The 25862-nt window shown below is 57.0% G+C and overlaps 9 protein-coding genes and 2 non-coding genes across 11 annotated transcripts; all 11 read left to right on the top strand.

Moving 5' to 3' along the window:
* Positions 1 to 1415: 1415 nt before the first annotated feature.
* Positions 1416 to 3080, top strand: LDBPK_291980 (hypothetical protein, conserved; the record flags this gene model as incomplete). Its single annotated transcript, XM_003862568.1, has 1 exon — positions 1416 to 3080. The coding sequence occupies one exon, from the start codon at positions 1416 to 1418 to the stop codon at positions 3078 to 3080; it is 1665 nt and encodes a 554-aa protein (XP_003862616.1).
* Positions 3081 to 3588: 508 nt separating this feature from the next.
* Positions 3589 to 4431, top strand: LDBPK_291970 (hypothetical protein, conserved; the record flags this gene model as incomplete). Its single annotated transcript, XM_003862567.1, has 1 exon — positions 3589 to 4431. The coding sequence occupies one exon, from the start codon at positions 3589 to 3591 to the stop codon at positions 4429 to 4431; it is 843 nt and encodes a 280-aa protein (XP_003862615.1).
* Positions 4432 to 5358: 927 nt separating this feature from the next.
* On the top strand, positions 5359 to 6357 carry LDBPK_291960 (hypothetical protein, conserved; the record flags this gene model as incomplete). Its single annotated transcript, XM_003862566.1, has 1 exon — positions 5359 to 6357. One exon carries the CDS (start codon positions 5359 to 5361, stop codon positions 6355 to 6357), a length of 999 nt encoding a protein of 332 aa, XP_003862614.1.
* A 676-nt stretch (positions 6358 to 7033) lies between these two features.
* Positions 7034 to 7114, top strand: LDBPK_29tRNA2. The gene has a single exon. It is a non-coding gene; the product is annotated as a tRNA-Ser (tRNA).
* A 59-nt stretch (positions 7115 to 7173) lies between these two features.
* LDBPK_29tRNA1 lies at positions 7174 to 7255 on the top strand. The gene has a single exon. It is a non-coding gene; the product is annotated as a tRNA-Leu (tRNA).
* Positions 7256 to 8420: 1165 nt separating this feature from the next.
* LDBPK_291950 (dihydrolipoamide dehydrogenase, putative) lies at positions 8421 to 9947 on the top strand (the record flags this gene model as incomplete). The annotated part of the gene is made up of 1 exon (XM_003862565.1): positions 8421 to 9947. One exon carries the CDS (start codon positions 8421 to 8423, stop codon positions 9945 to 9947), a length of 1527 nt encoding a protein of 508 aa, XP_003862613.1.
* Positions 9948 to 10479: 532 nt separating this feature from the next.
* LDBPK_291940 (hypothetical protein, conserved) lies at positions 10480 to 11901 on the top strand (the record flags this gene model as incomplete). The annotated part of the gene is made up of 1 exon (XM_003862564.1): positions 10480 to 11901. The coding sequence occupies one exon, from the start codon at positions 10480 to 10482 to the stop codon at positions 11899 to 11901; it is 1422 nt and encodes a 473-aa protein (XP_003862612.1).
* Positions 11902 to 12598: 697 nt separating this feature from the next.
* LDBPK_291930 (hypothetical protein, conserved) lies at positions 12599 to 14461 on the top strand (the record flags this gene model as incomplete). The annotated part of the gene is made up of 1 exon (XM_003862563.1): positions 12599 to 14461. One exon carries the CDS (start codon positions 12599 to 12601, stop codon positions 14459 to 14461), a length of 1863 nt encoding a protein of 620 aa, XP_003862611.1.
* A 2472-nt stretch (positions 14462 to 16933) lies between these two features.
* Positions 16934 to 17326, top strand: LDBPK_291920 (40S ribosomal protein S15A, putative; the record flags this gene model as incomplete). The annotated part of the gene is made up of 1 exon (XM_003862562.1): positions 16934 to 17326. The coding sequence occupies one exon, from the start codon at positions 16934 to 16936 to the stop codon at positions 17324 to 17326; it is 393 nt and encodes a 130-aa protein (XP_003862610.1).
* Positions 17327 to 19040: 1714 nt separating this feature from the next.
* Positions 19041 to 22565, top strand: LDBPK_291910 (hypothetical protein, conserved; the record flags this gene model as incomplete). Its single annotated transcript, XM_003862561.1, has 1 exon — positions 19041 to 22565. One exon carries the CDS (start codon positions 19041 to 19043, stop codon positions 22563 to 22565), a length of 3525 nt encoding a protein of 1174 aa, XP_003862609.1.
* Positions 22566 to 23407: 842 nt separating this feature from the next.
* On the top strand, positions 23408 to 24529 carry LDBPK_291900 (diphthamide synthesis protein, putative; the record flags this gene model as incomplete). The annotated part of the gene is made up of 1 exon (XM_003862560.1): positions 23408 to 24529. One exon carries the CDS (start codon positions 23408 to 23410, stop codon positions 24527 to 24529), a length of 1122 nt encoding a protein of 373 aa, XP_003862608.1.
* Between the last annotated feature and the right edge of the window lie 1333 nt (positions 24530 to 25862).

Raw genomic sequence — 25862 nt, 5'->3', positions numbered from 1 at the left:
CTTACCCTCCACCGCCCTTGATCTCCGAACTATTTCTCCAATCCTGTGTATGCGTGTGTGTGTGTGTGTGTGTGTTTTTCGCGGCTGCGGTCGCCGTTCTGTCGCCGTGTCGGCCGTGCGCAGCGTGCAGGAGAGTTTCATCTTGCTGTTGCTCCCTTCCTTTCGTAATGCGCTTCTTACTGAGTGTTATCTGTACGGTGTCCTGCATGTGTAAGTATGCAGATGTGCGTGTTCGTGCTGACCTGCGTGCGCTGACAGCCTTGTGTACTATATGTGTCTCAAGTTCCCTTTCCTGTGTGCTCCCGAACACACGGCAGCGCAGAAGCCCTCCCGCGAAATGCAACAACAGCTCCTTCTCCGTTCTCGTTCTCCCTCATCTGTGTGTGGTGTTTCCTTCGTGCTTCTTCTTTTCCTCGCGTGCTACTCGTGGCACTCGATCACGGGAGGGCACGCACCTCTCCGTGCGTGGCATCTCAGGGTCCGGCGCCCCCACTCTTCAGGGGTGCCAGGCAGTCCACCTCCTCCCACCCCCCTATCCCCGGCCGATGCCGAGCCACCTCTGGTGACGGACAGGGTCAAGCACCTGCTACGTTGCGGGGTGGAGGGAGGCCAGGTCGTATATGGCACTGCGTCGGAGAGGCCTGCGGCCGTGCACACGCTTCTGCCGTCCATGTAACGGGCAGAGAGTCAGCACGACTCGAGCGTATCCCACCCGGGCCCTCACACTGCCTCCTGGTGTGTATAGTCTGAGTGCCACCCCGAGGGATGCACCAGTGGTGGCGACCGGCATGATGGGAGCCGGCTGTGTGGCGACCTGCTGAGCAGTGGTGGGCAGAGCTTGAGGCAGGGGCCGTGCTCAGATGGCTGGAGTCGGCACATTGCTGCAACGCGTGTGTCCACGGCTGTGTCGCACCACGCGATGGGGCCTATATGGCAGGCTAGGGAGTTTGTGTTGAGCATACTAACCTCGTGGTGTGCGGCCGAGAATGGCCGCGGTCAAAAGCCCGCGAAAGAACGAACTGGATGTGACAGAAACTCTGGATACTGGCATGAAAAGAATGAGAAGTAACATCACGTCGTAATACAGCGACTGCAACCCCTCCCCTCCTCCTCCTCCTCCTCCTAACAGCTCCCTGTTTTGTCTTATCGGGCGGAGGAGGTGGAGCTGAGTTCACTGACACGGATTGAAGTGATCGGGTGCCCGTGCCTCCGTGATGTACGGTGTGCAGCACGCTTTTCCTTCATATCCGTCGACTTCCCCTCAGCGCCGCTTTACTTTTTTTTCCTGCACCTTCTGTAACGCGAAAGATGCAAATCAGCTGCATACGTGCGGTGCAGAGCATCACCTGAGCAGACACATCACAGTCGCATGTACACAGACAACTTATATATACCGCATTATCGATCGACTTCGCATGGGTCTCTTTTCTTCCAAGTACGCTCGCGGCGATGATGGCAAGCCCCTCTCGCTCGATGTGATTGCCAGCCGCCCGAGGCTGGAGCCGCACGAGGTCAGTCTCCTCCAGCTCACACTCCATGGCGTGTACGCAACGCTGGCGGCGCATGTCTACTGCGCTGCAGCGCCAGAGACGGCGATGCAGGTGCCCCTGCCTGAGGGCTGGGAGGTTTTGCTCCAGTGCTCGAGTCTGCACCTTGACAAGGAGGGGTACTTCGCCGTCGCGTACGTGCACCGCGGCTCGCGCCACTGCATCATATCGGAGCGTGGAACCTCGGAGGTTCTCGGACTCCGCGCCGGCATCTGGATGTACTTTGAGCAGCCCACTATTCAGTTCTTCTTGGCGGCGCAGTTTTCCAAGGCGGTGCGGCACAAGCTGGAGGTGATGGATAGAGTCTGCAGTGGGTCGTGGTTCGTCTCCTACACTGGGCACAGCCTCGGCGCCGTCATCGCTGGCTGCCGCGCGGTGGAGGAGGGCACGCTAGCCGTCACCTTCGAATCGCCCGGTGCGCGGGTCTTCATTGAAAAGACGCTTGACGCCTCCAGTAGCATGGATGAGCACCTTATCACCTACTTGCGGGCTCCCAACCCGATCAACACACTGAAGCCGCAGTGCGGCTATGTGATAATGATACCAACTCAGCAGGTCGTGTTGCCCAGCGGTACCCTCTTTCTCGCACCGTCCAACCCGGCCGCCGCCGAAGACGAAGACGAGAGGCAGTCACCGAGGAGCGGGAGCGGTAGCAGGGCGTCCCGCATGCCCAGCAAAGTCCCCCTGTCGTCGACATCCTCCACAAACCCGAGTGGGTACGCCGGTCTAGTGGCAGCCCCGGTTACCACGGCTGCATCGACGGGCACCACTGCAGCCGCAACGCTTGCGGCTCGATCACCAACCCCACCCTCTGTGCCTGCCAGTAATAGCAACAATAGCGGCCCCGGAGTTGCCGTCGCCAGTGCGCCGGCTCGTTGGAGAATCCCGTCCTTCCGTCCGCAAGAGTACCTGCGCGGTTATCTGTTTGGCGGGGTGGGCATGGGCGTTCCGGAGCTGCAGCAGTATGTGGGTAAGGTGGAGCCGATGATTCGCGAGATGCTCGAGCACACGCAGCAGGTGCACTCTATTCACAGCCTGCGCAGCCACTTTCAGAAAAGTGACGAGCCAGGCGACGAGGAGGTGGTGCTGCGGTGGCCCTCGCATCTGCTCCAGTTCATGGAGTTCTACAACACCACCCGCGCACTCGAGGACCCAGAGAACCAAGATGCCGGAGTGAAGGAGGCGTATCTGGGGCTCATGCGGCGACTCTACTACACCGAGCCGCGCCGTCGTGACTGCATCCCAACCAAGTATCTGGACTCTAGGAGTCTTCTTGTTGCGCGGATGTGGTGGAGCATGGACGCGGCGCAGCGGAAGCAGTGGCCGCTGTCGCTCATGGATCACAAAGCGCTCAACGTTATTCAGATCAAGGACAGATATCTGTGTTCGTATGCGATGACTGCCATGCAAGCCAAGCAGTATTTGATGCGCCTCGTAGCGCGCCCCGAGATGCGTGCGATGATCGACCAGTGGCAGAGAGAGCGAACCGGCGGTAGCACAGGCGCTGGTTCACCGCAGAGAAGCATGCTGTGACTTCCCCCACCCCCACCCCAGACCTGCGCCAAAGCAAAGCAGAAGCAGCATGCCCTCAGAAAAAGAATGCCGCGAGACCATTGTATGCAGCACAAGACGCTCAGGAAAAGGGAATATGCGGTTTGCGCAAGCTGGAGTGTGCAGCGTGTTTGCGTGAGTGCAAGGGTTTCGTCCCAGAAATATGAGGTGTGCGCCGCCGGCCCTCGCCCCACCGCCTTCCTCACGAGGGAGCAGCGGAATGTCGCTGCTATGGGCCAATGTTCACGACAACGAGAGCGAGGAGGCTCGGCGCGAAGGCGATGTGAAGGACGCCACAACAGAGAAGTCAGCGTCTCCAAGAGCCTCCTCTCTGTCTGTCTCTCTTGGTGCCGTCCGTGCTGGACTCAAACCCCATTTCGACCACTCTGTGCACTTCTTCCTGCTGCGCGCAAAACGCCTCCACACTCTATCACGCTCATGCGCCTCTTGCCGTCTGACGCAAAAAAAAAAGGAAACAAAAACGAAGAAAATGACGTTGAACGCGAGTGACTTGGAGAATCTGGCCTCGATGCTGGACAGCAACCGTGCCTTTCAGCGTCCAGAGGGCCAGGTCACGGGTTTCAGCCTCGAGGAGCAGGCATCGTCGACCGGTTGCGCAGGGTGCACCTCTAGCAGTGCTGTGGTGGTCTCAGCTAATGATCCTGGCGGGGCTTCCTTGCAATCGCAGGGGAACCCGGCCGGCATTGCACTGCCACCGACAGTGGTGGATCACCAACTGCGGCTGCCGGAGCCTTCACACGGCAAGGAGGCGGAGCGAAAGAAACAGCTGGCCCAACCCGCACGCCCGAGCGGGGACGAGATCTGGACGCAGGCGGAGCTGGCGGCTCTGTTTATGCGGCAACGGAGAGACGGGCCGGCCCCAGTGGCCGCCGCGGCACGTGCGGCAGCGCAGCAAGCGAGTCTGCAATCAGCAGATGGGCAGTCGCGCGCGGCAACGTTGTGGCGACCTAGCCCCTCCGACGCTGGCGCCTTCGAGGAGCCCGTGCACACGGTGCTGTATCAGCAGAAGGTCTCTGCCGAGGATGTCTACCTCGGCGTCGACTTTACGCGCGATGCTTCGAGTGCCGCGAGTGATGGCGTCACGGTGCGCGTGGAGCTGCCGCGAGTGACGTCCGTATCTGAGATTACGATGGAAGTTGAAGCGTACGAGTTGCGGGTTTCGGTGGCTGGGGTCTACTACCTGGCTGCGCCTCTGCCACGCCGGGTGCAGAAAACAGCGGCGGATGCGGCGTGGGATGCGCAGAAAAAGATGCTGACAGTGCGTCTCAAGGCTGACAGAAGCAGCGACAGCGACGTGAAGATCGTCGCGTAGTGTGCCCGCAGTCGCGGGACAGATGGGCAGTGGTGGCCACCGCTGCGCCTTTACGTCACCCCTGCAAGCTACCGTCAATACCGACGTTAACCAGGAAGCGCCGTTCGTTTTGTGGCTTGCCGCTTTTGCTCCCCCTTTTTTGTCAGAGTTTACTGTACTTCGCGTTGCCCTCAGATGTGTCTGTGTGTTTGGTCGCTCTGTGCAGGAGCGCCCTGACGGTGAACCCCTCAAAAGCAAGCGTCGCAGCTAGCGACTGGGGGGAGGATGGGGGAGGACAGGGAAGTGCTAGCAATACAAGCATACCGTGCCCACGTGCGCGTTGGTTCTCTTTCACTCTCCATCGTTCAGACGTCGACGCCGATCTTCCTCTTGTCCTTCCTCCCCCCCCCCAACCCCGATCCAGAGCAGAGCCGCCCACACCTACATCAGCAATACCCCATCCCCGAGTTCTGCACGCTGCAGGAGGGTCGGGAAGCAGTGCTTTGAGATGCCCATCCTTTTCTCCCTCTCGTCCCTCGTCTGGTATTGCGAGGCTTGCTCTTCCCCCACCCTTCCCTCGTACTCCCCTCTCCTACTGGCCCTTGCTCCCTCCCTCTCAGTCCAGCAGCGTTTCTTTGTTAACAGTGCGCGTGCACTTTTGCTTGTGTGTGTGTGTGTGTGTGCGTGTCTGCCGTGCCGTCCTGGCGCCAACTACACGAGAATACACACACACAAAAAAACGCACCACACGATAGACGCGACATACGCATAGAGAGGGGCCTTTTTTCCCGTTCATACTCACCCACCCTCCACGCCCACGCACACACGCGCACAGAATCAGCTGAGCGCGTTTGTTTGTGTTGTTGCCGCGAAGTCTCTCTCTCTGTGCCGCGGTGGTTGTATCGTCTTTTCCTCTCGGGCTTGTGTGTGTGTGTGTGTGTCATAGCCATGATGGAGTACGCTGATGCGTATGTTAGTGGGGGTGGCCGCCTCCGACATGGCGCGCAGGGATCAACCACGGCAACCGGTGCTAGCCGGCCATACCTTGAGCAGCGCACCGTTGCACCGGTGACTAGCGCGCTTGGTCAAGAGCTGGATCGCCTTGTTGGTGGCACGCTCGCAGCGCAGGAGTACCGTGACCGACTGGAAGCGCTCACACGCAGTGTGCAGGCGAGCGACGATAAGGTGCTGAACCTGACGCGCCTGGTGAAGCTGTCGCAGAGCATTCAAGAGGAGAAGGAAGCGGACTTGCGGCGCCAGAACGACGAGCTGCGCGCGCGGCTCAAGCGACAGGAGCAGCTGACGGCCCAGCTGCAGCGGCAGCTGGAGGGTATGCAGGGTGCTGTGGATGCACAAGCGTTGCACCGTGTCGTGGAGCGCCTTGAGGGACAAATGAGTGCGTGCAGAGGAAAGCAGGAGGAGCAATGGGTGGCGGTGCAGCAACGCATCGGAGAGCTGGAAGAGCGCTTGCAGCGGGCTAGCACCTGCACGGCGGAGCGCTGCGAGGAGCGGTTGATGCAGCTGGACGAACGCCTGCAGAAAGTCACGCAGTCCACTGCGGACGCTACGAATCAGTGGGCGAAGCGCAACTTTGTCCGCTTCAAGGAGCAGGTCGACTCGCTTCGTGCCGATCTGGACGACGTTCGCGGCGGGCAGAAGGAGCTGAAATCGACTGTGCAGAGCGCCAGCTGCCGTGCCGAAGTCGAGTACAAGAAGGTGCTTCTCCTCCTCCAACAAAAGACGAAGGAGGCCGATGCGCTGACGTCGCTGGTGGAGAAGGAGCTGCAGCACTTGCAGAAGGTGGCGCACCGACACCAGATTCTAGCATCCAAGGAAATCACGCCAGCCTTCGAGTTTGACGAGAAGCCGTATGATGCGCTCAAGTTTGCGGCGGGTGAAGGGAAACGTCGTGGTGCGGAGGCTGCAGCAGAGCGCAGGCGGAGGTGACGCCAGCGGTTGCGTGCTGCGATCTGTAGATTGGTTTTGATTGCTTTGCACGCCTAGATACGAGAGAGGGGGAGTTCTCTTCCAAAGAAAAAAAATCACAGTCGGCTTCATCATTGCCGCTTGGCGCACGTGCATGCAAGCCATCAGCGCGGTGCCGCCTAGACCAGTGTCGCGCGTAGCACTGCACTCACGCACGTGGGTGCGGAACGACATGACGCAGGTGCGCCATGCAACCACGCAAAACTTCTGCTACTGCGCCCTCTTTTTTCACTCCCCACGCGGCATTCCCGGCAGCCTTCCCGCCCGGCACCGCGGCCAAAAAAGATTCGTGAGGGAGCAAGGGCCGACGGCGGCGACGGTTAAGACGACCCCGCGTCGAAACGCGACCGGCCAGCCGCCGCCGTGGACGTGGGGGCTGTGGAAGGGGGCCGGCGTGACCCCCACTACTACCCCCCGCCCAATCCAGGCGCCGCCTTGGCCATGAGTGGAGATTTCTTGTATTCAGAAGAAACCGTCCTCCTTAGCGGCCCACGCCCTCTCAAAAAACAAGGCGGGACTTCCTCGACCACGGGGTAGCCGCAAGGTGTTCTAAGATTCCAACTGCCACACCCATGAATTCCGACAGAACCATTTTTCCATCCACCTGACTTCTGATCTGGACCTTTCCCAACTCGTGGTCATCATACCCAAGTGGTTACGGGGGTTGACTCGAAATCAACTGCGATCTCGCGCGCAGGTTCGAATCCTGCTGATGACGATTTTTACTCACATCTTTTTTCGTGCAAGCGGATGGAGGAAAACGCCGACGAGAATTAGGGCAGGATGGCCGAGTGGTCTAAGGCGGGAGACTCAAGTTCTCTTCTATTCGTAGGCGCGGGTTCGAACCCCGCTCCTGTCACTTTTTCCTCGGCCAGAAACCTGAAGCTAAAACACACGGCACATTTACAGAGTACTTTTTGCCAATTCGACTGCCACCACTGCGCCCAGAACGGCTTCCCTCGAACTTCACCCCGACAGACGGGCTATTCATGCCTTTCTTTTCTGCGACTCATCCACCCTGATGATCGACAGCTATGAGCTCCATGGCTTCCCAATTTTTTCCACCACCCCACGAAACCAACTGCATTGCCCCCCTTGCCCATTCACATCCGCCAGCGCACGGGGCGTTTTTCTTCAAAACATCGATTCCTTCACACATGCGTCACACTCAACTCTACCCAGCCCCCCCGCTCATCACAGGCTCAAGATAAACGCGTCGCGGCGACGCGAAAGCCCCAACCGTCGGGACACGCGCCCCGCCCCGAACCCCGCCCACCCACCGCAGAGCCGACCCCACCACGCCGGCCGGCGCCTGGCGCCCCCTCCGCCCCACAGCACCCAGTGATCGCCCACCGGCAGGCAGGGAGGGCCAGGCGAGATACGCGCGAGCCACGCAGGCAATTCGCCTATTATATGGATGGTGCAAACGTCCGCAGATTCCGCACGTCGCGCCGATGCCACACCATTAAGGGCCTGGCCGCAGATATGTGTAGCGATGCCTTGCAGTGGCCACTGCTACGTTGTAGATGCTTGGCCCTGTCATCACCCGAGTTGAGTTCGCCCTTGGCAGCGATAGGGGGGTTGCTTGGCGTCCCTGACCAGCGCACACTGGATACCGGGGCCCTGCATATGTCAGGGCAACTTAACAAGGAACAAAAAAAATAGAGATCTGGTGGTCTCCAGAACACGGACAGCCGGGCAGTAGTGATCCTACCATCTGCTGTATTATAGACTACAGCAACCACTCTTCTCACCACATCTGACACGCTGCAGGAAACAACTCTCGTGAGGTATGAAGCATTCCACTTCACCCGCAATTCCTCCACTGCACCTACAGATCCCCAGGTAGTGCTCTTGTTTCTTTCTGCCAATCCCCCCAACCAGGATCCGTCTTTTCTATCGGCTTTCCTCCGCGCTTTTGCAGCTGTCAAGGTAGCTTTATCGAGCAGCCTCCTCAGTGCCTTCTCAACGAAAAACATCATTTACAGACAAAAAAAAAGGAAGCGCTCCGACACCCCACTACGATGAAGCGCACTATCTTTGCATGGACGAGGAAATTCGATGTTTGCGTGCTAGGCGGTGGTCCAGCCGGCATCGCCGCGGCCGTCCGCGCGTACGAACTAGGGAAAAAGGCCTGCATTATTGAAGAGTCCCGTATCGGCGGTGCTGACTTTTGGAATGGCGCGCTGCAGTCCAAGACATTGTGGGAAATGGCGAAATTCGCGCGATACACCATGGGCAACACGTCTCACCGTTTCATGAAGTCCGTTGGCGAGCTTCCAAAGATAAAGCACAGCAACCTCCTCAAGGCCATCACGAACGCCGCCGAAACGCGCGAAACTCAGACGCTGGAGGTTCTCGCCAACGCCGAAATCGAGGTGCTTTTCGGATTCGGTTCTTTTAAGACGCCGAACTCGGTAGCTGTCGCGAAGAAAGATGGCACGGAGGAAACTGTCGAGGCGGATTACTTTGTGATTGCCACAGGTGCCCACCCACGACCTCACCCAACTGCCGTCGCCGACGGAAAGGTTGTCTTCACCTCCGATGATATAATGATGCAACCGCTTCCCAAGAGTGTTGTTATTATCGGCGCGGGTGTCATCGGATGTGAGTTCGCGTCAATTTTCGCCAATTTCGGAGTCACGCAAGTGAATATTATTGAAAAAAGCGGCCGTATTTTGCCTATGGAGGACGAAGATATCTCACTCTTCGTACAAACACTTCTTGAGCAAAAAGGTGTTTGTTTTCATCATCACTCCGCGATGGAGAGCAGTAGCATCAATGATGGAAAGTTCCACTACACTCTTAGAGATGTCCGTGACAACTCTATTCATCATCATGTCACGGACAGCGCTCTGGTCTCCATCGGACGCGTGCCAGCCATTTCAAAGCTGAATTTGGAGGCAATCGGCGTCATGGTAAAAAACAACCGCATCGACCGAGACGAATTCCTTCGCATTGAACCACACAAACACATCTATGCTTGTGGAGATACCTGCACGCGTGTCGCCCTCGTCAACGTCGCTGAACTGGAGGGACGTGCATGCATCGACCATATGTACACACCATATCCCGAGGAGCAATTGAAGCTCAAGCTGGACAATCTCTCCACCATCATGTTCCTTGATCAAGAAGTGGCAGCTGTCGGACTAAATGAGCAGCAGTGTCAAAAGATGTCCATCAGCTACAAGATGGCACGATACAGCTACGAATACGTAGGGCGTGCATTAGCTATGGGCAACACGAGAGGTTTTATCAAACTAGTTGTAACAAACGACAAAAAGATGCAAGTTCTCGGCGTGCGCGCAGTGGGTCCCCATGCAAGCAGTATTATTGAGCTCGCATCGCTGGCTATCCACAACCGTGACTCTGCACACGACTTGCGCAATCTTCACGCCGTCTACCCCGCTATCACTCAAGGATTCCAAGAGTGTCTTCATATGCTTTTAGGCTCCTCGATTTTGAAACCTGACGTCTTCCCGAAACTTGTTGTTCGGGAATGGAATCCACCTCATTTCGAGCACGGGCGCGCGTACGCGCACAATAAATGAAACCGTTTTTGTGCTATGTGTGAAGAAGGTTGTTTTCGTTGTTGCACAGCCGCTTCCAGAATCATGCAGTTGTGTTCGTTGCTACTGTTTTATGATCAACAACATAATTAGCCCCCTGCCATATCCGACAGTTGAAAAGAAAAATGAAAAAGGAGAAATTCACGCAGCTGGACATCAAAAGGTGTTTATATTTCCGCCTTTTGCATAGAGACACATGAGATCTAAACTGAATAGTCGAAGCACGTACACCTTCACCTTTCGAAAAACGAGGTGTGGAACACCCTTTTCTTGCACGTATTTCGCCTGCCGTTTTTTTTTTCCATGAATATTTACCCAACTCATTCATGTATATATTTACATATTTCGCGTTGGTGGGACAAGTGACTTCTATCAGCCCTTTGTCAATTTCAACTTATTATCACTATTCTCCTCTGCCTTTTTGCTGCTCTAGTTCATTGCCGCAGCTTTAGGGATTTGAATTTGAGGTTTCCCGAAACTTGATGCGTTTTACACATACGCACACGTACATAAAATGACCGACACTACGCAACAGACGGTGAACATTTGTGAGGATGACCTCAGTGCGGCATTAAAAATGCCCATTCGCGCACACGTGCGACTGGTGGGCATCGAGAGGACGCACCCGGATGTCGTGGCCAGAGATCTAGAAACAATCAAACGGTGCCGAACTATGCAAGAGGCTGTTGAAGCAATTACAGAAATTCGCAGTCGGTGGATCTCTGCAGGTATTTTTCGGAACGTAAAGTATAATTTTGAACCCACTGCAGATGGAGAGCGAAACGATATCTGTGTTCGGTTAGACGTTATCGAAGAGAAGCCCAAAAAGAGTATCGGTGTCTTCACCACGGACGCTTCCATTCCAGAAATCACGGTGGCCCTCGAGAACATATTGGGCGGCCGGTACTCCGTCAAAGGTAACTACATTCCCCCCGCTTCCCGAATTCATTCGATATCGTTTTCTTTTCTTTCCAATGTCCCACTCATCGGCCAAAGCGCTGAATATTATATTGGAAGGAAAACGGAAAACAAAACATACCATCTGGCAAACTCTGAGCGCGTGGAGGAGGTAAAGGCAACTACCACAAACCGAAAAGGTAAACTTGCATCTGAGTTTTCTGTCGGGTTACAGCGGAGGACCTTATTAACAAAGCACATGAAAAATATTCCTGTGGAGGACGCGGTCGATTTTTCGGCGACAGATAAAGGCTACGCCCGGCACCAGCTCACCATGACAGACGTCGCTCACCACGCCAACCCGTTCCTCTACAATATGTACCCGCTTCCCATTTATGGGAGTCAGATCAGCCTTTGCAATGAATTTGCCGGTGGCCCGATGGGCGGTGATTTTACATTTCTGAAAAGTGAGTTTCAGGGATCAAAGTACATCCCACTTGGGCCTTTTTTTAGTCTGCAGCTAAGCGCAAAGCTCGCAGGAATTTACCCCTTTTTCGGAAGTCGTATTCCTCTGAATGACCGACTATTCCTGTCCAATTGCCACGTTCGCGGGTTCAAGTCAGTCGGACCCTCTACATTCGATTGGGGAGGCAATGCTAGTCGTTTTGCGGCAACTGGAGGCAATGCTCTGTGGGCGACGTCACTAAGTCTGAACTTTCCGTTTCTTTTTTTTCCCAACAATGGGATCGCTTCAATGCACCTTTTTGCGAACGCAGGCCATGTGCGCATGATGGAGTCTCTCGATGCACTCAAGGACGGCTACCGTTGGTTGCGGGACTGTGCATGTTCCGTTGGTGCCGGAATTGTAATTACGCGGATACCCATCTTCGGCGTCGCACCGAGTGGACGCTTTGAACTAAACATGTCTATTCCTCTTGGTATTGACAAGCAGGGTAATATAGTTTGCCGCAACGGTCCCAAAAGTTTGTTTGATCGGTTCCGGTTTGGTTTGGTCTGGTCATTCAGTTCCTCGTTCTAGGAAAATAGTCTGCCGTTGTGCTAACGGTATCGCACCTCTTTGCGTATGTTTTTCGCTTCGTTTCAACGCACACAAGAGCCTTCCACTGCTCGTGATTAACAACAACGAACAAAAAGCTGGTGATCTTTATGACATCCTTGAAGCAAACGCCGCAAAGGATGTCGGCTATGCTGCTGCGACATGCGCCGTTCTCTTGGATATGGTGGACAGAGGCACATACCCCAAAAGCTGACTATGTGTGCGAGCGAAGTCTTGCCCCTATCAACGTAGATTTTGTGTCTCTCGGCGTTTGTCTTCATGGCTCTCGCTTTGATTATTCTCACCATCTTTACGTACTGCTCTTCCAACCTCTTTTCCGACCTCGATACACTAGCGGCACTTCGACTATTTGGCTTTATCTTCTTGCAGGTGTATCTTCTGCCCATGAGGGGTATGCCAGCAGTCGCATCTGTGCGCAGTACTTCGAGTATTTGACACAAAGTGCGCCGAGCCTGTGTGACACTGAAGCGCAACTCTTATTATTATTATTGCTGCGTGAACATACTTTCTTCTCACCTGCTTTCCTTTGATGCACATCTACTAGTGTAGTTGCTCTCCGTGCTCTCGAAACGAGACTCACACCACGCTGTGCGGCTCTTATTTCTTTTTTTGTGTTTTTGGAGTTCGATGCTCAAGCGAGAATCAGGCTCACTTGTCGATGCTGGATACCCCCGCGGCGTTCATTGGCGAGTTTGACGCCCTTGATGGACCCAAGGTGACGTACGCTTTCGAATACTTCGATTTCAACCGGGTAGCCAAGAGTAATTCTGTCGTACGCCAGCTACTGTGCTTCATCGAAGGAAGGACCCTTCTGGGTAAACATGTTGCGAGCGGTTTGCTGCACCATGAGTGCAAGGACTACCTTAACTCAGTAGCTGCTCATGTACTCACGTCAAATGAAAGTCGAGAAGAACGCCTGCTGTACCAAGAAAGTGGGTGCCCGTGTGTCGGCAGCTTTCTTTTCAGTATACCTGACATCGTGGCACGCGGGGAGAAGCGCCGGTTTTGCCTCGTGTTTCTGCATCCCTCGTATCACGAGTTAGTTGCGCGGTGGGACTACCTGAGCTGCTTTGTCGAGGTGCTGTTGAGGCGCTGGACGCAGCGCGCCACTACTCGATATCAGCAGGAGTATTCTACTGTGGCAAATCTAGAGCAGCTACGTGAGGAATCGCGCCGGAAGCCGCTGCGCCCGCTCACGGAGCTCCTTTCCCTCCCTGTCACAGGCTCAGATAGCTTGTCGACGTCTACGGCCGCACAGGAGGCCGTGATGGAGGACATGCATTGTCAATTTGAAGTCATTCTTCCTCAAGCGCTGTCAGAACCTATTCCTTTGGCGTGCCACGATAAAGATGCCGCACAGCGTGATGCAGAGCGGATTTTGGAGGATCGACTGCCGTTTGCCCAGTCCTGTATTGACCAGGTGCATACCGACGCTCCACACGTACACGGTGACATTCTACTCCCACAGTTTGCGAAGCAGCTACTTTTCGTCGACGCTGAAATTGTAGTGAAGCCTTTACCGCTGTGGCTTCTCCAGTTTTTCGCTGACACCGCTTCCAAGAACGCGCCAGAGGCTGCGGTACACACCCTTCTGCGTGCACTTTTCAGCGGCAACCAGATTGTTGTCACAGGAGAGGACGCTCGAGACTGTGCCAGTTTTGCGATGGCGTTGGCGTACACGCTTCCTCCGACTGTGGTGAAGATGCACCTCGGCTCGGAGACTTACCGTATGCCATACGAGAGCCGACTCTTGACTTTTTCGCAGCGCGCACTCTCCAAGTACGTCTTCGTGTCATCTCCAACTGCAGATCTGGAGGACAGCTCACCACACATTATAAAGCTCTTCGACATGGAGGCGGACGGAATCGTACACGTGCGTGTGGACAACCAGCGCATTAGTTTCATACAGGATTGTGACCAGTTGCGTCGTGCAGCTCAGCAACGCGAGCGACAAGCCGTGGACAGCGAGATAACCGTCGAGCCCACCACTCTGGAAAGCCGAATACTCACCCTCCTCCAGCCGTACACTGCACGCGCGCGCGAGCAAAGCAGCATCACTGTATCCGCGCTCCAGCTCCTCACCACTCACCTGCATCAGCTGGTGAGCGAGTACGTGGTGCGCGGGCGTGTTTATGGTCAGCTGTTTTCGAAACAAGAGGTGGAGGCGAACAGCACGCCACTGACCCCAGGAGCTAGCGCACCGCAGGGGCTACTTGCAAAATCGCCGCTGCGCTTGAGTGCCTCCCCGCTGACGGGACAGCGCCTTTCCTCCTTCGGATCCGGCTGGCGCAGCTCTTTCCGCAGCAGTGCGTCGCTGTGTTCTCAGCCCTCAGCTTCCAGTTGTGGCGCCGCCGGCGGTGAGGTGGCCGCAGCCGAGCGGCAATCAACGGCGAGTTCGTCTATCACGAAGAGTACCCACCTCTCCCCTGTGTACGGCAAGCAGTTTCAGCAGCAGCATTATGTCTTCTCCAGTTTTGCTCCCGAAGACCATGCGATACTCGTGTTTTTGGGGAGTGCCTGATGGCAGACGAGGATGTGCCTTTGTGAACGTCCACTGTGGGCTTTTTCTCTTGCTGATTCTCTTTTTCCATGCCTTTCCTCTCCTTACCACTTCCATGCCCCTCTCTAGCCTTCTTTCGTCCCCCTTCCCTTACCTCGCTTCCTTCTCACCTCATTCCGGTAATACGGCGTGAGGGTTGTTGCGAGACCCACAGCCACTTTCATATGAAAAGTGGTGCAACCACCATGTGGAGCAACTGCAAGCAAACAAGAGCAAGAAAGAAGTCAGAGGCGAGGCTATCTGCAGAGCTCAGTCCGTTGCGACTTCTCTTTTCCTTTCGCACGCCTTGACAAGCACTGTCATGCACGCAGATCTAGCGACCAGACTGTGACGATCGCAAAGAAAGGACGAAAGAAAACACAAGCGGACTGAAGTCGACAATCATCTACGAGTAGGCGCCGTCGTTTCCTTTCCTCCTGCTGGCATCTCCTTTGTTTCCCGTCGTTCAAACACATACATACACACACCCCATTCCTCCCTCCATCTGGCCTTTCATCTCCTTTCTGCCTGCTCCCTCCAACCCACTGTTGCCTTGTTCTTTTGCGACGTACACACACACACACACTCGCTATGAGGTTACATCTCCAATGGCTTACTTGCATGAGCCCCCGACGGCACACTGAGGATGCGCGGGACGTAACTTTGGGGGACATTGGAAAGGCAATCACAGCCCTAGACGAGGTGGTGCTCGGAGGAGCATCTCACCCCACTTCCAAGAAGCTTCTCGCTGCAGTCGCCACCTCAGACAGGTATGTGAAGCATTGCCCCTTTCTCTCGGCCCTCTCCATTTCATTGCCGCCAGTCCTTCCATGCAGTGACTAGTCACACGTTCTCACGTTGAACTGTGTCTGCGACAGACGTGGCAACGGTTCCCGGATACCAGTGCCCCTTAGCTGCTTTCCTGCACCGATTCTTCCTGTGGTTTCTGCGCAGCCGGTCAGTCGTCATGCGGCATTGGCGGCCTCGGTGTCTTCATCTCCAGCTATTCGGGCTAGAAAGCGCATAGCACGCTTGGCCCTGACCTTTCCACCGCTACTGCGAGTATTGACGGGGTCGAGAAAACCGCCGCGGACGAAACTGCCAGCAACGACGCCCGCACCTCGCATACGGGGGATGACGTCTGTGCACCCGTCCGATACCGCGCGTCCGCACGCGTGTGCGGCACTTCTGAGGTTTCAGAGCTACTCTGTGCCCACTTCCTTTTCGCTGTAGATGCGGCCGACAAAGCCCAGGCCTTTCCACCTCCTCGGCGTACTCGAGATAGACTCTAGCGTCATCAGCAACATGCAGCAGTTGGCTTTCTCACGGCTCTCTCAGCGCCGCTGCGCTGCGACAGCACCCCCTCCCCCTGCCTCTCAGTTGCGATTCACAACCGCCATCCACGGTGGAGACAACGGCTGAAGTCTCTGCTGCGGCAACGATGCCAAAAGCGGCAACGGATGAAACAGCGGCTCACACTGCTACGGATGAGAAGGATGTGCACCTAACACGGCCTTCTGCCCCTGCACAAGCGATCTCAGACAGCGGCACAGAGCTGCCGGCTCTCTTACCTGCAGGGCTACAGCCCTTTCTCGCGACAAGGATACAAGAGCCAGCGGTAGTGCTGGGCGTTGCAATGAGAGATGCCGTCGCTTGTCCTCTCGTGCTGCCGGCAGTAATCACGTCCACGGCGGATAAAACAGAGAATCATGAGGCCTTTTCGGGGTCGCCTCGACCAAAGGGCACTGACTGTGCTAAGAGGCTTTCCACCCCACATGACCCACAAGAGAGCGCTCTGCAGTGCAAGGAAACGCTGCCACCATCGTCCGGGCTGTCTCTGGCGCTGCAGCCGCACCGACAGAGGTTGCTGCCGTTGTGTCTGCGGCGACTTCCTCACCCCCACAGTTTAAGCGGCCACTGCGCGCGGCGTCGGCAGGTTCATAAATTGCGCGCGTCCGTCTCATGCCTGCTCCGCGATTGCAAGCGTAGGAAAAAGAAGATCAAGGAACAAAGTGCACCAAAGAACAGAGAGAGAGAGCTGCGTGCCAGCGGGAAGCTAGCTCATGTCCTACCGAGGGGCTTGCTTTCACGCCGGAACTCGCGCGCCTTTTTTCGTCTGTACTTGGCTTCATCGTAGGCGCATCTGACGATGCCGATGTCTCACATGATACCGAAGTTGCTCGGAGAATCAACAGCGTTGTTCATGTCGTTTCACTCCACGCCTCATCTTGCACACTTTTCTCTCTTTTCTTTCATCTGGGCTCGCCATAATAACTTCACCGCTCTTGCATCTCAAACTACTTTGTCTCACTTGCATGCGTTGTAACGTGTGCGTGCGCACCTGTCTGGTACCCGCCCGTGCGTGCACGCGTTTGCCGTCTCCTCTTCCCACGAAACTGATTTCTGAATTTGGGAACTTATCTTCCATTTTCTCGAGTGCAGTCTGTAGCAAAGATGACGATGATGAGCGTTCTCGCGAACGCGCTTCGCACCATTGCGAGCGCGGAGCGCCGTGGCAAGCGCCAGGTGCTCATCCGCCCCTCCTCCAAGGTGGTGGTGAAGTTCCTGCAGGTGATGCAGAAGCACGGCTACATTGGCGAGTTCGAGATCATCGATGACCATCGCGCTGGCAAGATCGTCGTTAACCTGAACGGCCGCCTGAACAAGTGCGGTGCTATCTGCCCGCGCTTCGACTGCGCCACCACCGACTACGAGAAGTGGATGAAGAACATCCTGCCCTCCCGTCAGTTCGGCTTCGTGGTGCTGACGACCTCGCTCGGCATCATGGACCACGAGGAGGCCCGCTCCCGCAACACCGGTGGTAAGGTGCTCGGCTTCTTCTACTAAGCAGCGCTAGGGTGCGGCGCCCTTCTGCCCTGCACGTGGATCTTGCTAGGACTTGGGCCAAATCGAAACAGAAAACAGTTCGGAGGGCCGAGCGTCACACCTGGGTGAGACTGAGAGATGCCGAGGAAGCGGGTGCGCGCGTGTATGAGCGCGTTTGCCGCTCCCTCTCCCTTTCCCTCTCCTCCCCGACACAGCCCCTTCTCTGCTCCGCAGTTTTTCGTTTTGTTTTGCGGTTTGACTCCCCCGTTTAGTTATGCTTTCCTTTACTTTTTTTTTTTGATGCCAAACGAAAAAAAAGTAAAAGGCTCGAGAAAGGTACAACAGAGAGTGCTGGGTAGCTGTCATCGTCACCTTTGCCGTGGCGCGGTCTTGCCCGACTGCCCAGCTGCCGTGCTGCTCGTCTTCTACGCGTGGAAACGTCTTTCAGTGCGCGGTGCAGAAATGTGTGTGCACGTGTGAGCACGCGTCGATGAACGGGCATGCTCTCCCTCTTGACCTCTCCCACGACTCATGGCACGACTTACCTCGAATACACGCACCTTGGCCTTTGCGTTGAAGGAAGCACAAAGAAGCCTTTCTCCTCCTCCGTGTCTTCACGTCTTTGCATACTGCGTACCTGGTCATTCTTCGCTTACCCTGTTCTTCCTCTCTCCTGCTTTCCCCCGTTCTCATACGTCCACATCGTTTTGGTCTTGACCTTGCTCCCTCCCCCAAACCTCATTGTGGGCTACACATCAGCGTGCTCTCTGCCTCTTACTTTCTTCCAGATTGCCGCACCGCGCTGCGTCTTCGCAGTGGACTGCAGGGGAACACAGAGGGGAGAGGAAAAAAGAATAGTTCAGACAACGGCGTATGGACAAGAGGTTCGGCACGTGCCACTGTCGCCTTTTCACGTCGAGCATTGCCAAGAACGCACAAGGGAAAAAAATAAAACACCAGGCACTGCTTTTTGTGCGCGTAAACACTAATAACACCAACAACACACACGAAGGCGGGAGTGGTGTGGGAAAGAAAACCTGCTGCTTCATCCTGAACCCGTCCCTGCAACGTTTTCTTACTTTTTGTTGTTGCTCATCGCGCGCACTTAGGGAAGCTTTCTGAATCCCTGCCTCCGTTTAGAGTGCTCTTTTCCTCTATTGCTTCTCTTCGCTTTCGCCTGTTCTGCCGCGTTTTCCTGTTCTTGTTTGGCTTTCCTGCCTTGCTGCGCCGATGCCATTCCGCGTTCCGTTTCCGTCTCTGACATCCTCCTCACCCCTGGTGCTCTCTCCCTCTCTCCGCTAGATCATACTGTCACTTCTTTGTTTTGTGTGTTTACTTTGTTTTCGTTTTTTTAGTGTGTGCGCCTGTGCGTGGCCCGTAAGCCGAACTTACACCTGTTTGTGCGTTGTAGTTTTCTCGTCGCCGTCTTCGCTCCGCTGTATCTCAGCGATACCGTGCACGTGTGCACAAAAAGGTTTTCACCGTGGCATAGATTGCGCAGCAGCCGCGTCTTTATCATACACCATCGCGAAGTGCGTTCTTTTCTCTTTGGAAAAAGAAGAAAAGAGATTATCGGTGCTTTCGTTATCGGACGCGTGCCGGTGGTTGTTTCTCTTGATGGTGAGGCTGCAAAGCTCAGCTCCCCCCCCCCTCCCCTTAGCAGCTCTTTTTTTTTTTTCCTTTTTGGTGCGTTCGTTCACCAGATCCCTTGCGCTTCGTTTATTCTGTGCGCAGCATGGAGGTTCCGGCCACCAGGCCGGAGGTAACGACCACCGGCATCTACGGTGAGGAGCTGAACGTCGTCCGCCAGCACCTTCTACGCAGCGAATTATGCTGGTGTGGGGACCTCACCAGTCGCACCCAGGTGCTTGTTGTCGGCTCGGTTCTCTGTGCCGCATCTCGCAAGCTGTCGGTGGCACGCATGCGCGGACTCCCGTGCGTCTCCATCGAATGGGCGACAGACGGCGCCTGCGCGATGGAATCCACGCACCGCTTCGACATCGGCCACAGATTGACGGGGAAGGAGGTGTGCACCACAAACCTGAATCACCTTGAGCGAGGCCGTGTGCAGGCCGTGTGCGGCGCGCGCCGCGCCACCTACAACTCTATGCTTACGCGGCACTGTGAGTTGCTGGTTGCATCAACAGCGGCGCTCAGCTCGATACTATTGCCATCGTTACCTACAGCGACCTCAAACGACAAAGTCCGGTTCGCGCGGAAGCACGGCATCCCGATTATTGCCATGGAGGAGTTCGTGCTGCTCTACGCCACCGAGCATCTCTCCCGTCACCACCTGCCGCCAGAGGATGCGGTGCCAGGGCGGGTAGCGCACGACGCGTCGTTGCTCAGGGCGTCCGACCGGGGCAGCAGAGCTAGCAGTAGCAATGCTCACACAGATGTCGCCTGCGAACCGAAACACAGGACAGGGTGCAGCTCGACTGGTGCCTCCGCAGACTCTCTTAGCTCGTCGAATGGCAACGGGGCGCCGGTCTGCGGGTCGGTGCGCCCCTCAGCACTGCCGGTGCGGTCTGCCACTTCGACTCTCAGATCCAGTGTCGCTAGTCGTGGGCGCAGTATCACAAGCGTGCGAGGGCCTCGCCATACAGCGGGGACGTTTAGGGGTTGCGACAGCATTATGCTCAGCGCCGTTCAGCCGTCTCTGGCGTCGTCACAGCTCATGCCCACTGCATCGACAGCGGCCTGCGCCTCCCCGCCAGGGATGTCTCGGCGTCCACTTGCCGATGAGTTCTCTGACGTTGTTGCCTACTGCAGCCCTCCACACCGGCTCACAACGCAGCAGCACGACCTGCTGAGTGGCATGGGAGTCACTGTCTCTCCTCAGCTTACGCCGTTCACGACACATGTCCTCGTCCTTGGCGACGGCGTGGAGGAGTGCCTCTACCCGCGTCCTGGCCTGCAAGTCGTGTCGTGGCAGTGGGTGACGCAGTGCCGGCTGGAACAGCGCCGACTTTCATGCCTCGGCTTCCGCGTCCAGTGCGTCTTCCGTCCCGTGTTGACCTTCACAGGACTTGCGCCGGCAGACCGGCACGCGCTCCTCTTAGCGCTGCAGCGGTCTGGGCTGCCGGGGAAGGTGCAAGAAGCCCTCGTGCTTGGTGGCAGCGGTGATGGGCGATATGGCAGTGCTTCCAGTCTTCCCCTAGAGCCGGAGGGCAACCCGTACCTCCCGTGCAACACAACGCATCTTGTGGTACCTCGCGGCCAGCTTCTTTCCTCCCAAAAGGTTGCGGCGCTCGCCCAGCACCACTATAAGCACTCTTCGCGCCCACGACCGCACTCGTCGGCGCCCTTGACTTCGGCATCGGCATGCAGCCTCGTCGGGGTGGACTGGGTCTATCGATCCATTCAGCAGGCGCAGTGGCTGGATGCAGACCTCTTCACGCTGGCAATTCCGACTCCTGAGGCGTTCACCTTCGTCAAAACGGTCCGCGCAAACGCCGCACGCACGGCGGTACCACACAGCGGCCAAAATTCCCAGGAGAGCCTCTCAGTGCGGCTGCGCATCTCTCAACCTTCCTCGGCGTCAGCGACAGCGACAAACCTCGCTATGCAGACGCCGGCCTTGCGCCAGCCGTCGCCATCTCGTTGTCGCTGCCCTCGCTTGCAGGATGCGATTGAAGGCGGCTTGGAGGGGGGTCTAGGGAAGCCGGCGGTGGGAGGAAGAGTAGTGGAAGACAGGGAGGAGGAGGAGGAGGCGGCCTCATCCCAGCAGCCCAACACAGACGTTGGACGCGCCAACGACACGGCTTCGCCACCCCCACCGCCCCACCGCGCGAGGGACGATGACGACGAGGAAGCCGGTGGCGAGTCCCCGTTGGCAGCAGCAGCGGTGCGGTCTGCACTGCAGGCAATTCACTCCACCTCTCCCCACCCCTCCGCTGCCCCGTCCCGCTCTGCGCGTTCGCCGTCGGCGACGGGAAAGCAAGAGGGCGGTGCACCCTACGCAAGGGACGATCTTGCCGTGACGCTGCACCGCCACGCCGACCCACCATTGTCCTCCTACGCCTACCTCACCACTCAGTGCACACCAGGCTTTGAGAGCCTTCTAGGGGAACTGGAGGCTGCTCCGCCGGGAACGCTGTTCGGGGCGTCCGCGGTGCATGCCTCGCTTTATCCTCGCCTTCTGGCCTGTACCACAGCCAACGCATCCGCCGTCTCCGCTCCGTCTGGCGGCGATAGGGAGGGTCAAGTTCAACGAAGTGGATCGTGCTCGGCTACCGCGCCGCCCACCGGCGCCGATCTGTGCGTCGAGCAACGCGCGTTCCTCCGTCGCACCTCCGCGCAGCCGCACGTGATCCATCAGCAGCAGCAACTGCTAGGCCGCACCATGTCCGATGAATCACAGGTTATTTTTTACCAGATGGCGCTCGACGAGGACGGTGGTATTGCCGCAGCCCCGCCAGCAGCTTTGCACGGCAACCCATATGCGATCACCGAAGCCGTAGAGGATAAGAGGAGAGCCAAGGCCGCCATGCCATCTGCCAGCTGCGTCGCTGGAGCAGTCACCCATGTTTACCCCCGCTCCGCCTCTACCTCGGCGGTGTTCCTGATTACGAAAGACGCGCTCAAGAGCGACTTTGACGCCTTTGTGGATGCCTTTCCGCACGTTCAACGCACAAGCAAGCCGGAGGAATGCACACACTTCATCACAGCAAAGCCGTCCAAGACGGAGCAGTTTCTGTGCTGCCTCGCCGCAGGTCGCTGGATACTGACGCCTGCGTACGTCACGGCGTGTGCGCAGGCCGGTTATCTCGTCAGCGAGGCGCCGTTTGAGTGGAGCGCCGAGGTAGCCGCGTCGCTGGGCTGCCGCTCCTCCGTTGCATCGCTTGCGCGTGGCTGTCGGGTGCAGCGCGAAGCGTCTCAGCTGCCGTTTGCGTCGTGGCAGGTGCGTGTGTGCTGCACTAACTCCGCCCGCACTGCAAGCTTCCTGCGAGTGCTTCGTAACGGCGGGTGCACGTCTCTCGAGGGTGCCACTGCCGCGGAGGTGATAGCGGCGTTCAAGGAGCGAGGCAGTGCGCCGCCGTCGTCAACCGAGCTCGTGCTCGCCGATGATGCCGTCTTCAGCGAGCGTGAGCTGGAGGACTTTGCATCCCGTCCCGCGTCCATCGCGTGCCCTATCATGCGTCTGGAGTACTTGGTTCAGTTTCTGTGCGCGCCAGACACGCCGCGGTCTGAGATGAACTTGCTGCACTGTGGACGGCCCCGAAAGCGCAGTCGGACGGAGGCAGCGGCAACCGAGTAGGCGTGCCTCAAGGAACGATAGAGAATAGCGAAGGAAACGAAGGCAGCGGGCTTTTCTTCGTGCCGTGTCGCTCTTTTTCGTTTAGTACTCCCTTTTCATCTTCTCACCGTGTCTGCCTTTCGCTCTATCCATACACACAGGCGGTGCATTGCTGTTGTGCGTGTGTGCGTCTGTGTGTACACGTGATTTGAACCGAGCCTCTCTTTATCTTCCTTCCTTATCCGTTTCGAGCCACGAAAAACGCGTGAGGCGCGCTTTCCGCTCGTGTACATATCGTAGTTAGATAACTTTCCATCTGGACGTCATGGTGCATGATCGCCGTTCACCCGGCTGTGACGCGGGGTGCGTGCGTAGCCTATTTCCGCTCCTTCTTTCCTTTCGAATGAAATAGGCGGGGAATGGCGGTGGTGGTGGCGAAGGGCCGCACCCGTATGCTGGGCGGAGCTGCATCGGGATTCACCGTGCAACGCGACTCCAGGGTCTCTTCCACTCCCCGTCCGCCATCACGACGGATTCCTTCACCCCTCCGCTTTTTCACCGCCTCATCCTTTGTTTCCCTCTTCCTCCCGCGTTACATGCGGCTCCCGCGCTACTTTCATCATCACCGTCGTTTTCCTTGTCTGGACGCTTCTCTGCTTGAGGAGCGCACGCGCAATCGGCAAAGTAGGCGCGAAAAGAGGCGCTGGTACCAACAGACGCACGCACAGAGGGAGAGGCGTACACAGGCGCAAACGCGTGCGGGCGGAAAAGCGAAGCACTTCCGAACAGGCGGTAGTGCGGAAAGACGAGGAAAAGGGATTTCTTACGGGCACGGCGCTACCAAGCAGCAGCAGCGGGAATCCATGCAGGCACTCGACGGCGTGCAGCACGATCAGAAGCAGCAGCGGGAGACGCAGCATAAGCTGGGTCTCCCCACCAACTACCGCTTTGAGATTGACAAGTGTATCAAGCGCATCAAGGAAAAAGATGCCCGCCGCGTCGCCTTGCAGTTTCCCGAAGGACTGCTTATGTTTGCCATTCCCATCGCTGACATTCTGGAGGAGGCCACGGGGTCTGAAATGGTCATCCTAGGCGATGTCACGTATGGGGCGTGCTGTGTCGATGATTTCTCGGCAGCGGCCCTCGGGTGCGACTTTCTCATCCACTACGGACACAGCTGCCTCATCTCCATCAAAGACTGCATTGTAGCGAACATGATGTACGTCTTCGTCGAGATCGACATCGATGTACAACACTTTGTTGACACCATCAAGGCTCTCGTGCCCGCAGATACGCGGGTTGCGTGCATCGGCACCGTCCAGTTTATCTCGTCCATGAGAGCCGGGCTGCGCGTGCTGCAAGCGGAGCACTTTATCCACCCCGTCGTCATCCCGCAAAACCGGCCGCTGTCAACCGGTGAGGTGCTCGGCTGCACGAGCCCCAAGGTGAACCCGGCGGATGTGGACTTGGTGCTCTACGTGGGCGACGGACGCTTTCACGTGGAGTCCTTCCTCATCGCACACCCTGACCTCAGCGCTCTCCAGTATGACCCATACAAGAAGACGCTGTCGCGAGAGACCTACGCCACGGCCGAGATGCGCACACTCCGCCGTGAGGCGGTTGAGAAGGCAAAGGCGGCGCAGAGCTTTGCGATTGTAATGGGGACGCTAGGCCGTCAGGGACACCCCCGCGTCGTTGACCGCATCATTGCGCTAGCGCAGCGCCACGGAAAGCGCGTGACGCTGTTGCTCATGTCCGAGATCTTTCCGCAGAAGATGGCAATGCTCGAGGATGTGGACTGCTACATCCAGGTCGCGTGTCCGCGACTCTCCATCGACTGGGGCTACGCCTTCGACCGCCCGCTGCTGTCTCCGTACGAGGCTGAGGTGGCCTTGGGCAACGCCCAGTGGGGGGAGGAGTATCCGATGGACCACTACTCCCGCGAAGGAGGTAACTGGGCCGTGTACACCGACAAGTCTCTGTAGACAGGGAAGGACGAACTGCTGACGCGTGTCAAGGCGACCTCGCAAAAACATGCAGCGCATTCCACCTTTCCCTGCCCCGGTCCCTCCTCCACGTGCCCACCCTTACATACTCTATCGAGAGGACAGCGCAGCACGTGAAGCGCCCATTGAAGTTGCACGAAGACCGTGCACTTGAAGCTTCGCCGAAACGACAGCTATTGCGCAGCGCAGGGCATTTCGGGCAGCAAGCAGCCGTTTTGAATCGGTGGCTCCCAAGAGATCTGTCACTGGGGCATGAGCCCATGCATTTGGTGGCCATCCTGCCGTAAGGAACTCGTGTCTCTCTCCCTTTGTGTGCATGTGATGAGTGGTGCTCGTGCGGAAAGAAAAAAGACTGAAAAGGCTGGAAAAAGCCGACGACTAATCACGCGTAAGTATATTCGGCACACTGAAAGAGGCAGGGAACTAAAAGGCGGAAGCAGAAGTTACCGAGAAAACATTCCGCAACAGTCACGCTGCGGCACGCATGCACGGTGCACGACGGACGGGAGCGGGAAAAAGGGCATACGACTCACACCGCGCTGTTGCCGTGCTTCTTGTGTAGAGTGCGCGTGTCCGTGTACTGCTCGGGGTCGACGGTGTGCCCATCTCGGTACCTTTCCTCCTCTCTCCCCCTCTGGGAGCGACCCTGCGGCTTGTGCGCCGAGGTAGCACAGTTCTCTCATCCATCTATCACCGGGGGCTCTACGTTTTTTCCACTTCCATAAAACAAAGTAACGGCACGAGATAAAAAAAAAACTACCGACTCCTACGCCGGTGATCACTAGGGCCAGAACACCACTGTCCCCTAACACTGCAACCCACTACATTCTCCACTTCTACGTCACCCCTTCGTCTCTCATTCTCTCTTTCACGTCACATTGACACAAACCAAACTTTCCCACTTCCTTCCCGTCTACTTACCCAGTGTGCGTACGCATCCCCTCACTCGACACCCACATCATTGTCCGCGCGATAGCCTACCACATACGCTCAGGAAACGCTCCTACCATCTCACCGTTGCCTCGCACCATCCCCTTCCCTCCTTCCGTCCTCCTCTCTGTGGGTACCATCGTTTTCCACTTCGGCTTTGTACATAGCGGCTATTCGCCATCGACTTTCTATTCTCTTTTCACTTCTATACCCCTACTCCCCATCCCCCTCCCCGCGCGCGCGCCTCTCCCTTGTGCATAAACACCCTACACCGTCTCTCCCCCTTTCATCTCCGCTCCTCTGTCAAAATGATGGCCCCTGAAGATGCGACCGGACTGGAGGCTGCGCGCAAGCAGAAGATCCACAACCTGAAGCTGAAGAC

The sequence above is a fragment of the Leishmania donovani genome, chromosome 29, assembly GCF_000227135.1.
Source record: "Leishmania donovani BPK282A1 complete genome, chromosome 29".
Classification (NCBI taxonomy): Eukaryota; Euglenozoa; class Kinetoplastea; order Trypanosomatida; family Trypanosomatidae; genus Leishmania; species Leishmania donovani.
The sequence above is the reverse complement of the archived record's forward strand: the minus strand, read 5'-3'. Positions and strand labels throughout refer to the sequence as shown.